The sequence below is a fragment of the Eptesicus fuscus genome, chromosome 9 (genome assembly GCF_027574615.1).
Source record: "Eptesicus fuscus isolate TK198812 chromosome 9, DD_ASM_mEF_20220401, whole genome shotgun sequence".
Lineage (NCBI taxonomy): Eukaryota > Metazoa > Chordata > Mammalia > Chiroptera > Vespertilionidae > Eptesicus > Eptesicus fuscus.
Window position 1 is genome coordinate 63,894,798 of NC_072481.1, and position 12,310 is coordinate 63,907,107.

The following is a 12,310-nucleotide window of genomic DNA, read 5'->3' on the forward strand; positions in this document are numbered from 1 at the left end:
AGCATTAAAGCAAAACCCATCTCATCTTAGTGTACTTATTTTATTTTTTCAGAAGCTTTAACTGTATGAAGGACATGACATATTTACAATATCAGCAATTCTGATGGTGGGTTAAAAAAATTAGAAATAAAGGGAAGGCCTATGCTAAATTCAAAGTGAAAAATGTTTTGTTCTGATTAAAACTGCCATGGAACTTTTGATGGCAATACAATTAAACTAATATTACATGCCAAAAAGTCATTTAACTTTTTAACCTTTCAGGTTTTCAACTTTTTAGACACTTGGGAATGAAAAATTAGTTTTCATGGAGTCTCCAGCTCCTGGAAAAAATTAAGTATCATTATTTTATATGTCATTGTTAAGTAGACAGTTTTCAGGTAATTTAGTCATGACTAGTGCTAGCTTTCATAATATCTTATGCCAGTTGGCTATTTCAGGAATATTTAGGAAAAAACATTAGAAGATTAATTAAACACAGACAACTTGGTAATTTTATTTCATGGCTGAGTGAACCAAAGCATTCATCTCCTATGCAGATATAATAATAGCGAATATTTACTTAATGCCAACTTATAACTTTCTAAGATAGAATATTCATTATTCAAGACAAATATTAAAATCTAACTCATAATAATTGTTTAAATTGTGAAATGAAATGAAAAATTCAGAACAGAAAGAAAGTAAGTAGAATATCTGTAACTTTCATTAAGCAGCTGTCATGCTAAAATAATGTGTAGGGAAAGGGCCCAATGAAACTTCGGGAAAAAAGGTAACAGAAGCTACCGAAGATGAGGATAATAATTCTTTGGCATAACCCTGATATTTTTAATTTGTGTGATTTATATTATTTGTTATTTGTAATAGTATCAATAAAGAAATGGCCCTAATTTCCCTCACTTTGTACTTTAACTGTTTAAGTAAACTAACTTGGTAATTTATTTTTTATGAAAATACATAAGCCATACTAATACTTACACTGTTTATTTTGCAAACAAGTTGATTTTGTTCTTCATTTTTCTTTCTAAGTTCAGTTTCCAGATCTAATATTTTAATTTGTAAAGCCCTCTCTCGAGATGACATTTTCTCTATTTCTTCAGAAACCTGTAATTTTCATTAAAAAAGTAAAGTAACTAAATGTACTTTCTTTGAAGTATAAAGCCCTGACATAGTTATATTATACCTCTTTTTTTCCAAGTAGATTATTAATTGGATGCTAGACAATTTAATTAGAAAGTGTTTAAAGTTGTTGTATGTTAAGGAAGCACATGTAATATAGTATCTGAAAAATGGCTTAAGATACAAGAGATATATGCATTTGCACTATTCTGTAACTTCAGTAGGTTTTCTCCCCAATACTATATTTTTATATCTTACTGAGACCAATCTCTGCTTTACAGTATTTATATTCACCGGGGTGTCAGGACTGGTGCTAGAATCTAGGAAGTTCTCATTAAATGCTTGGATGGATAGAATTAGGGGAGGGCAGGTGATATATACACTTTATACACAAACAAAAGAGATTGAGTTTTCATTCCTTCACTTTCCAAGTGATCTGAATTTGAGTTCTCACATTTCTCTGACTGCTTATTTAGTAGAAAGTCTCACTTAGCTATGTTCTTCCAAGGATTCAGATATGTGGGAGCCTATTTGCAAAAAGGTAGGGCTGGAGCCACAATAATGAGAGTGGAGGCAGGGACTACTTAAGGAGCAAGGAACAATGGGAAGAACTATCCTCTAATCTAATTCCTATGGACTAAGTTCTAAGTTATTGTAAAGTGATCTACCAAGATGTCTTGTGCACAAATTCTGAGGGCAATTGTGACTGAGGCATGCTGGCAGTTATGGGAGAAAGCTGTGGGAGAAAGAGCCCTCAGAACAAATATCCATGTCCATGACCATGTCCTGCAGTGTGGACAGTGGTGACAGTGCAGTGACAGCTTGCCTCGTGAAGCAGGAACTAGAGACAGCCCCACAGTCCACTGCAGCGGAGGGAAAGGAAAGGGCACACACATCTCTGGGGACTCTGAACACTATGAGCAGGAATCTAAGGTCATCTAGCATTTCCAAAGTCCACTTAGACTGAACCCAAGATAAAGTCACTTCTTGTTTTCCTCCTACAGGTTGGTTGCGCTGAGAAACCTGGCTTACAATTCTACCAATGGTAATACATTTTATTACTTAGCTTTTATTCAATGATGTGTCCTTCAATATCCATTTAAATTGGTTTCCCACAGTTTAAAAAAAAAAAGTATATGATACTTGTGATATAAGAGCCACCTATCAAGGATACTGGATTTTACCTGACTCTTGTGGAAGTGCCATTAACACACTTTGGAAAGACCATGGGTGGAAGAGAGTTTAGAGGGAATGATTCAGAATCTGGTGTTGGACAGGTTAAGTTTGAGATGCCTCTGTTAAGTGGAGATATCAAATAAGTACCAGAATATCCGAGTCCAGATTTCAGGAGACAAAGAAGTCTGGAGTAGAGAGAGGTATCTGAGAATCATCAAGGTGTAGATGATCTCTTTTTAGCATCATGCAATCCTATGAGGAAACTCATGACCCCCATTTTATCAATTAAGAAATTAAAGTTTAGGGAAGTAACTTGTCCTGGGTCAGGGTATAATGTACCAGAGACAGAATTCAAATATGATAGACACCAGAGCCCACCACATGTCTTTTCAAATCATTTCATAAATTTACCTCTTTTTTGAGATCTTCCTGAATCATTTCTCCTCACCCCTTGAACTACCTTGTACCCGCCCCCTCTACTGTAGCACCTACATGCTGGATGGCATGTTTGTTCACCTGTCATCTCCCTCCTGGATTATGAGTGTCCTGAGAGCTGAAGCCAGGTCTTATTCATCTTTGCATCTCAGGACTAGTAGAGACACACAGTGAGATATTTATTAAATGCTAACCAGATGAATTTAACTAGAATTTACTTGTTGCATGTATTTATGTATGCAACAATGTTTGCCCAAAGAAAAGGGAGTTGAGCTTTGCAGTTCACTAGATCCTGATCAAAAACAAATGTTCAATAATTTGATCATTTGCTTTGGTTTTATTTTTTTTTTAATGGGAGGGTAAAGGTGAGAGGAGGAGAATACTCCTTCAAAGTGTTTTCCATCTCTGCCCTTTACCCTGACACATCATCATTATCTGGTAAAGAAATTCTGGTCCAGTAAGATATCTGTTTAGCTCCCAAAGGCAAAAGTAGGTAAAAAACAAAAATGTACTTGCTCTCTTCACCCTGTCATCAGGATAAAAACAATAACTAACCGTAGGTTTGGCAAGATGAGATATTGTCTGTTTAAAGAGGACTCTTTGGTAAACTAATTAAAAAGTTTCTAAATAAAGGCCATCTGTACCTTTTGTCTTCCTTCTTCTAAAGCAGCTTCCAGCTGTCTAGCCAATGCTGTATACTCTGCAGACTTCTCTTTAAACTTAAGATTGCTGTGCTTAAGACATTCTTCTTGGTTTTCCAGCTTCTTTTCAAGCTCTTTATTTTCTGCATCCATCTGTTCTAATTTTCTTTTTACAGAAAACATATATTTTAAAATTAAAGTGTATAGAAAAAAATGTAACACCAATTATAAGTCAATTTAGTACTTACTGTTTAAGGTTTTCACACTTTAACTGAATAAGATAATTTTCCTCTTCCAGAGAAAGCTCTGTCAGAAGATTGTGATTTCCATCAAACTAAAAGAGAAAAAATTTTTTCTTGGTTATTTTCTTTATAATCAATTTCTAAAGAAATCTGCAATTTTTGTTAGAAAAATCATTTATAAAAGTATAAATACTATTATTACTCCTACACAGAGAGGCACCAAAAAATATTACATTGGTTAAGTTTTTAAAAACTATGCTGCCTTATGAAAAATCATCTACTACAAATTTTTCGAAAGATAGCTATTAAAACATTCTGAAAAAAATGTTTCATTGCAAAAGGTAATTTATTTTATTAAGTCAGTGTGAAGATATAAAAACTGTAGAATACTTAGACTTACTCTTATAGTTTTTGTTTCACTTAGTGATTGATAATTGAATATCTGTGAACTATGAATAAAAAACATATTTGTGAAAAGTAAATTAAATTAACAAGGAAATCAATGAAAATACACTTGCCTACACCAAGACAGAATGTTCTTCCCAATGCTTAAAAAAGCTGTATTTAAATTGTTTCAGAAGCTTTGAAATAAATACAAAAATTTTCATAATTTCAATTAGTAATTTAGGTTATCTATGTAATTTGACATTTTCTTAGAAATCTCTTATCAGGAATCTAAATTCAGCAACGTTTTGTTTGCATGTTTTTAAAAACAGGATGCATTTCAAAATTAAAATCCAAACTACATTTGGAAGATAGGGAATCATTCCTAAAATTGTTTTGCAAATACGGAAAAACACTAACATCCTTGGACATGCTTCTTTGAAAAAAAAAAAAAAAGTACTTAATTAAAAAATATATTTATTAAATGCTTACTATATGTGCTAGGCATTGTCTTAAAAGATGCCTATGTGGTGCTAACAGGGCATTCTTGATCCCTGCTCTAATGAAGTAAAAAAGCATATGTTCAAAAAAAATTAGAAATAATCCAAGTAAACTTGATGCACAATTCTAATTAAAATACACTCTAAGTTTTGTGAGGTAAATGACAATAATTAACCTTATCCTGGCATCAAAAAATATATATGTAAACATAGCATTGCTCCTTCTCTTATGCTATTACCATGTCCTCAAATATCTAAATATAGATTTATATGAATAAACCAAACAAGCAATTAATTCTGTTTACAATTTTTTTACTATAAAATACTGGCAGAATAGCTTGCAAAATAATAGTACTGTATCTGCATAAACTGGTATTTTATCAACTGATATAGACTGGAGTAAAATAAATCAACCCCTGACATGAGTGCCCTCAACTGGTGAAAGCATTCATAAGCATTCTTCAACACAGGTAGCAAAAGTGAGAATGACGGCTGGACACCTGGCCCTGAAGCTCCCTAATGGTGTGGGCCTGGTCCGCACATGTCCCCTTGTAGTGCTGCAGACTCTCCTGACACTCCTGAAGCCTCCATTCCGCCGCCTTCAGGGAATCGCCGGCGTGTTCTAACTCCTTCAGATGAGACTCCATCTGGCCTCTCATCTGAGGTGTGGCATTAGGGAAATAAGTGTAAGATCACACAGCATTACTGCTTTCACTACCTTAAATACTAGATACGCTTATAACATAATATGTATTTTAGGAATAATGGTTTTAAACAAAAAGATTCCATCAAATAAATGTGAATTAACATTAAGTTAGACTCTGCTAAGTAAGAACATATAACTCAAAAGTTTATAAGAAAACTTGAGTTTTCAAAAAGTTTGTTGACTAAATGAATATAGTAATATTAGTGTGGAGGGAGAATGTTTAACCTCCTTAGGAAAAGAAACTTTTGAATCCTGTCATTTACATTCCAGCGTAGATAATACTGATAAAGCTGGCATGGTAGTTTTCCAGCCCTCGGTCTAAAATAACTGTCGCTTTTTGTCATTCCATCTTCTAATTCAGATATTTCAATTAGAGCAGCCTTGCTGCACTCATCTTAGTCCAAATCGGTGGGCTTTACTGTGAATTATTTTAAGATAGCTAATATCATCAGTCCTCAGTAGACTATTTGATCATTAATGGTACTATGAAGTAAATCTCTCTAATTTTATCTATGTTAATCTCTCTGGCTACTGCAGTTCCTTACAGTAGCACTTTTGTAGGGTTGTGACAAGAAGCTGTTAATTAAGAAAAAATAACCATATAGGATGTTCATAGGGAGGAAAAGCAAGCGCCACCTGTTTCCCTGACAGAGCGACCACCTAGAGCTACTGTGCAACATCTGGCATTCTTAATCACAAAAGATAAAACTAGAACAAAGCACACCTTCCAAACAACTAAGAGCCCATGAGAAAACCAGGAGACTTAAAACAGTGGAAAAATAAAAGGAAGAAATTCACTTAAAAACAAAGAATTTTCTGGTTTAATACAAGTAAGAAACCACTGTGACCTCACAGTATCTGAAAAACTCAGGCTCCTGCTCCATCTGCCTTTTGAACAGGTTCTTTAAATGGGCTTTTATTCACAGTGCTGCCTAGCAAAAAACAGAAGACAGTTGCATTGGTATGTCTCATGAGAAAAGGAGACCAAGAGATATGAACTGATTTTTCCTCTAGGGTGCTAAAAATAGGAAGAGTAATTCTAGGAAAGTAGTAAGCTGCACATGTGGTGGGTTATCTATCTCTGTCTAAACAGCAGAATGCCTGTGCTGGCTGACCTCTCACACTGATGCCTCATTTGAACTTCTCAGTCCCAAGATACGGAGAAAATCCAGAAACAGAGACCGTGTCACACTCAGTTGGAACTGAACAGTAACATCCCATGACCTCTCCCTCCAGGAGCTAGCGTCCCACGGCTTTCCCTGCTGCCTTACCAAAAAACATGAAAAGGCCCAAAAAGGGATGTGGTTTCATTTAAAAATTTAAAAATATTCACAAAAACATCATAACTTGCCAACATTGGCCTTCCTCTCATTCTGTTGCAATAGGGTGAAAAAAAGGAAATGATGTGGGGTTTGTTCTATGATATCATTTTTCTTCCAACAAAGCATTTGGCAGAAAATATTTACTTTGCTTTTTTAGACACAAAAGATTTACTGTCAGAAAAACAAGGTGAGATTAAAAATAAGAGGTACTCAAGTTTGCATACTTATGGTTGGTGAACCTCAGTGATAACCATTTATTTAGCTATTTAAGTCTGCTCTTGAGTAAAAATAATTGAATGTTTATGCGATTTTCCAAATATTAAAGAAAAAGTGAAAAAACATTCATACAAACAAACACGATTTCAAGCCTGGAAGAAACATTATTTCCTCAGAAAGTAAACTCCTACAGAGACTGAGAACAGATAATTCCTAGGTCTAAAATAAGAGAAAATAACCACAGTGAAAGATATTTGTATAATATTCATAAAGTCTAAAACATAAATATTATTTTATTATTTAAAATGTCAAACTTACCTTCTCTAATTTTTTATTTTTGTTTTTTGTTATAAGGTTATTTTCACTTAGCAAATTTTCACATCTGCTTTTCACCGTTTCAGCTGCTTCTTGCAATTTTTGTATCTGATAATAGAATATTATTAGAGTAACATCTATTATTTTATTATTAGGGCCATAATATGAAATTAAAAGCCAAAGTTTGAATTTTCAGTTTTAAACAAATAATTATTTCCCTGTTAATATCTCAGTAGGTTTATCTAATGTTACTCCTTCTTTAAATATAGGAATCACTCAGTGCTCTCCTCTAATTCACAATCCTTTTATGATTTACCCATCTTTTCCCATCAATACTTCTAGACTCTTCACTTGAGCTCTGAATATTAGAGAGATCTTCATTTGCAGGTCAATGTCACTTTAAAGAATCAGCCTCTGGTTCAAACTAGCTCCCATACCAATTATTTTACCCTCTAAATCAAAACCTGCTAAAAAAATAGCTGACTGAGCACTTTGTACAAGGCCCAGAGCCTAGAATAAAGTAACTCACCCATAATATTCCTACAAAGGAAGTAAACCCAAACAACCTGTTGGGATGACATTAGTAACATGTGCCACCAACCACCACAGCCTCCATTTCTACCTCTGGCCTGGATGACTGACTGGATATCTCAACTCCATTTTCCCATCTAAGCCATCCAGAGGCAGCCCCTTCCTACTTACCTACACTATGCCCCCTTTAAGCTTTTATTTTTTGTTCATTACTCTTTAATTCAAATGTTCTCTTCCCATAAAATCAAACTCTTTATTAACCATTGTGTTACCCATCATTCACAGACCTGCATAAATCCCATCTTTCTCATGAAGTTTTTCTTGAATACTACATTTCCTATACCTAAGATTTTCTATAAGTTACAATTCAGCACATGCTCTACTCCATATATAATGTCATATGTACTTTCCAGGCATTTCATAGGAGTAAGTCTGAATGAAACTTTGTTTATTGGGAAAAAGGGAGTCTTGGGCTTTAATGACCCTAGAAAAAAGTCATATTCCAAATCAATACCATTAAATATACAACATGACAAATACTGTATAAATAAACAAGGTTAATAAGATTACATATAAGGTTTACATTACATCTATATAATTAATTTTAGATCTACTTTTAAGAATATCCAACACATACATAGACAATGAGAATGTTTGAATCAGGAATCAGCAGAGTCATCCTACCTAATAATAATAGACAAATATGCAAATTGACCGCACCTTCGCTACGCCCATGCCACGCCCACCAGCCAAGCCACGCCCATCAACCAATCAGGACAAAGTATGCAAAATACCCCAACAAAGATGGTGGCTCATTTGCATATCAAGACAGTGTAGAAAGAAGCCAAGAGCTGCAGAAAGGAGCAAAGCTGCGGAGAAGCAAGCAAGTTGGGGGGGAGAAGAAGGGAGGAGCGGAGGCACGGCCGGGGGAGAAGGAAGGAGAGCGGGCGGGCTGGCAGAAAAGGGAGAAAAGCAGGCAGGCTGGCGGAGAAGGTGGGGCGGGGGAGAAGGGAGGAGTGGGGGCAGGGCCGGGGGAGAAGGAAGGAGAGTGGTGGGCGGGCTGGCGGAGAAGGCGGGGCGGGGGAGAAGGGAAGGGAGAAAAGAAGGGGGGCTGGTGGAGAAGGCGGGGTGGGAGACAAGGGAGGAGAGCAGGCGGGGTGGGGTAGAGTGCAGCAGGAAACCCTATTGCAGGATTTTTTCTGCAACGGGAACGCTAGTCTATTAATAAAAATATTTAGGACTTTAAGAAACACTTGGGACATGTCATGTTCTATCACAAATAATAGCTCCACCTTTCTTCAGTTCTATTTATATAGATCATAAACAAATGCAGTGTTTTAAATTGTCTACCAACAAATATTAAAGTAATTGCAGTGGTCACCTGAGCTTTATACACTTCAATAAGGTTTTTCTGTTGTTTTTCTACTTCTTGCAATTCTGAGAGTTCATTTTCAACGGAAACAACCTCATCCTTCAAAGCAGCAAATGTAGTCTAACAAGAAATATATAAATAGGAATTATAAATTATTAAAATTCATTTGTCCTCCAATGCTATATGATTATAAAAACATAACTCATTTATTAACAAAGTTAATAAAATAAATATTTTTGATTGAGTATAATTACCATCTAAAAAATTCAGAAGTTTAAAAAAGTTAGTAATACTTATAAACAACTTTAAAAAACTTTTGCAAGACAAAGTTTTAAAACTTTCAAAATTTACTGACAAAAAAAACTTAGAAAACAGACCAGGTTCCTAGATGGGAAGACGCATACCAGTTTTTTCCAAATCAATAAAACTTTAATGCAATTTCAAACAAAAGTACTAGTATAACAATTTGGGGAAGGTAAATATGACAAAATTAATTTAAAATTCATATAGAAAAATAAATAGGAAAGACTAATGAAATTTTGAAAGAAATACTAAGTGGAAAATCTCAGTACTTATTAGATATTAAAATGTATAAAGAACTAATATTAAGATGCTAATATAAGAAATATAGAGGTTGATTGAACAGAAAAATGCACTAAAATTATATTTAGTATACAACAAAAATTAGATTTTTAAATCAATGGGGAAAATATGGATCAGTAAATAATGGTAGTAACACAATTGTTTAACTATTAAAAAAAATAGATTACTTACCTCCACCCAACACTATTTTTTATATGTACTAAAAATAAAAAACAGCACTGGCCGGTATGGCTCAGTTGGTTGGAGCACTGGCCCATAAACTGAAAGGTCTAGGGTCCCATCTCTGGTCAGGGCACATATCCAGGTTGCAGGTTCCTCCCAGTTGAGGCTTGTGCAAGAGGTAACGTATCAATGTTTTGCACATCAACGTTTCTCTCTGTTTCTCCCTCCCTCTCTCTCTCTCTCTCTCTCTCTCTCTCTCTCTCAAATCAATAAAAACATATCCTCAGGTGAGGATTAAAAACCAAAAAAAACCCACAAAGCTATAAAAATTTTCACAAAAAAATTTTATTGAATCTGAGGATAGCAAAAACCCACTAAACATAAAATCAAAAGAAGATATCAAAAACTGTAAGGATCTGAGATTTTACCCTCCAGGTTAACTTGTGCTGTTTTACAAGTTAACCTAGCACAGTTTCACGGATGCCAGCAAAAAGCATGAGATTCCTAGGTTAGAGATACAGGACTGTATTACTCCCAGCAATAGCAGTGGCCATATATCAGCATTTGTGTTAGTTTCCTAAGCCCCAGTTCCCACAGGGCAACATAAAGAAGGCTGGATGATGCCTGTACATATAGTGGAATGCATTACAGAGGAGCAATGCTGAATTTAGGGAACTCAGATCTCTTATAACAGGCAGCCATCATGCCTGCCCTCTGGTAGAAGGAAAGAATGCTATCTTCCAAGCATTTGCAAGCCAGCATTGCTATTTTTCTCTATACAAACTGAATGCTTACTGCAGGATCAAAGACAGCAGCAAAGAGAAAAGTTAGGAAGTCAGTGTAGCAACCAGATGATGGTGGCTTGAACCAGGACAATGGCAGTGGTGCTGGTAAGAAGTGACCAAATTCAGGGTACATATGAAGTAGATTTGCTGACACACTGGAAGCAAATGGGAGAGAAAGGAGTCAAGGAGAACACCAAGTAATATAAAGTATGATTGGCATTAGCTGAGATGAGGAAAGTGTAGGAGGAACTATTTTGAGGAATGCAGGAGGTCTGTTTTGGACATAACTTTGAAATACCTGTTAAACATCCTAGTGGAGATTTCAAGTAGGCAGTAGAATACATGTACGGAATTTAGGGTCAAGGTCTAGGCTAGGGACATAAATCTGAAGCCTTAGGATATAGATGGTATTTAAAGACCCAACACTAGATGAGATCACCTATCAAATCTGGAGAAATTTGTTTTAAAATTGCCTAATATTACCAGAAATACCTGTTTTAACCAAACCCCTGTTTCCAGGCATAATTCTGCACATAAATCTGATCTATGTAGACAGTAACAAATCCTAAATTTTAATCTGGAATGTATTACTCTCTTTGAAAGGTAACTCTAACACTGTGATACAGGGTGGCTTCCATTCAGATCATCAAAGGAAAAGGTCAGTTGAACTTATGTTGAACTTCTGAGGAAATAGTATGTTTTTAAATAGAAAGAAAGAATAATAGACATTATATGTTGATATGGGGAAATCTCTAGAAGGATAGACATCAAACTGTGAGCAGTGGTTATCTCCCGGGGGTGGGACTTAGTACTATGTTTCTGTATTGTAGGAATTTTTACAATGAAGCATGCATTACTTTTATAATCAGAAAATGTAAGAAAGATATTTCTACTTTGAACAAAACTAAATAAAAGGAAGAGTTATGAATGATTTTCAAAAGCAAAAATAAATAAATATATATATACATACATACATACATAAATACATAAATAAATAAATCAAATTACCTAATACTGGAAAAAGTATAGGGACCCATTATGGCTGATAATTTAGAAAAGTAAAACACCAACATTAAAAATGGGCCTCCCTTTGACCAGGTAATTCCAATTCTAGAAATTTATCCTAAGAAAATAGATACACCAAAAGACTGAAAGAAACTTTTTAAATTTATAACCGCAAAAAGATGGAAGGAGTCCAAAATCCCCAAAATTATAATATGCTAAAATAGTAACTTTAGTTATATTTGTTCTGAGGTTATAGGTGATTTTAAAATGTTTTCCTTTTGTGCTTTTCTGTTTTTCCAACTTTCTGTAATAAATAAAAAAACTGTATAACCCTCTAAATAAACTTGTGTTCTTTTCAATAGAGGAGTTCAGTGGGCTTGGAAGCATTATAAACTTTAAAATATAAAATTATTCTAAAGTAATTAAAAGTAACAAAACATAGACTTTTAGGCAATTATACATTATAAATAACATATGCCAAACATACCTGGATTTTTTTCTTAAGTAAAATTCAAAGACTAATGCATTAAAAATACATGTTTCTGCATTACTGATAAAATGTGAGATATAAACTTCAATTTAATGACTTTATACCTATGTAATATAAAATAGAATTTCCATGTAATTCAAAACTAGATTTATAATTAATGAAATATTCATCTAATCCTTTCTCTCTGAAGGGTATCAAGGAAATTAAGAAAATAAACATAATAAATAAAATTTCCTGTTCCTGGATGAAACATTCAAAGCATTTCTTCAATAAATATTCACTGATAGGTAAGTATATGCCACACCTTCC

General features: G+C 34.5%; 1 protein-coding gene across 2 annotated transcripts in view; it reads right to left on the reverse strand.

Annotated features, from left to right (window-relative positions):
* Positions 1-12,310, reverse strand: part of ODF2L (outer dense fiber of sperm tails 2 like) — a 40,215-nt gene that overhangs the window by 1,464 nt on the left and 26,441 nt on the right. For both annotated transcript variants that reach the window (XM_028142549.2, XM_054721237.1), the window contains 6 exons: positions 8,966-9,076; positions 7,057-7,161; positions 4,995-5,153; positions 3,617-3,702; positions 3,372-3,534; positions 976-1,101 (listed from right to left, as the gene is read on the reverse strand). In XM_028142549.2, the coding sequence (XP_027998350.2) occupies positions 976-1,101; positions 3,372-3,534; positions 3,617-3,702; positions 4,995-5,153; positions 7,057-7,161; positions 8,966-9,076 (750 nt within the window). The remainder of the gene's footprint in view (positions 1-975; positions 1,102-3,371; positions 3,535-3,616; positions 3,703-4,994; positions 5,154-7,056; positions 7,162-8,965; positions 9,077-12,310) is intronic.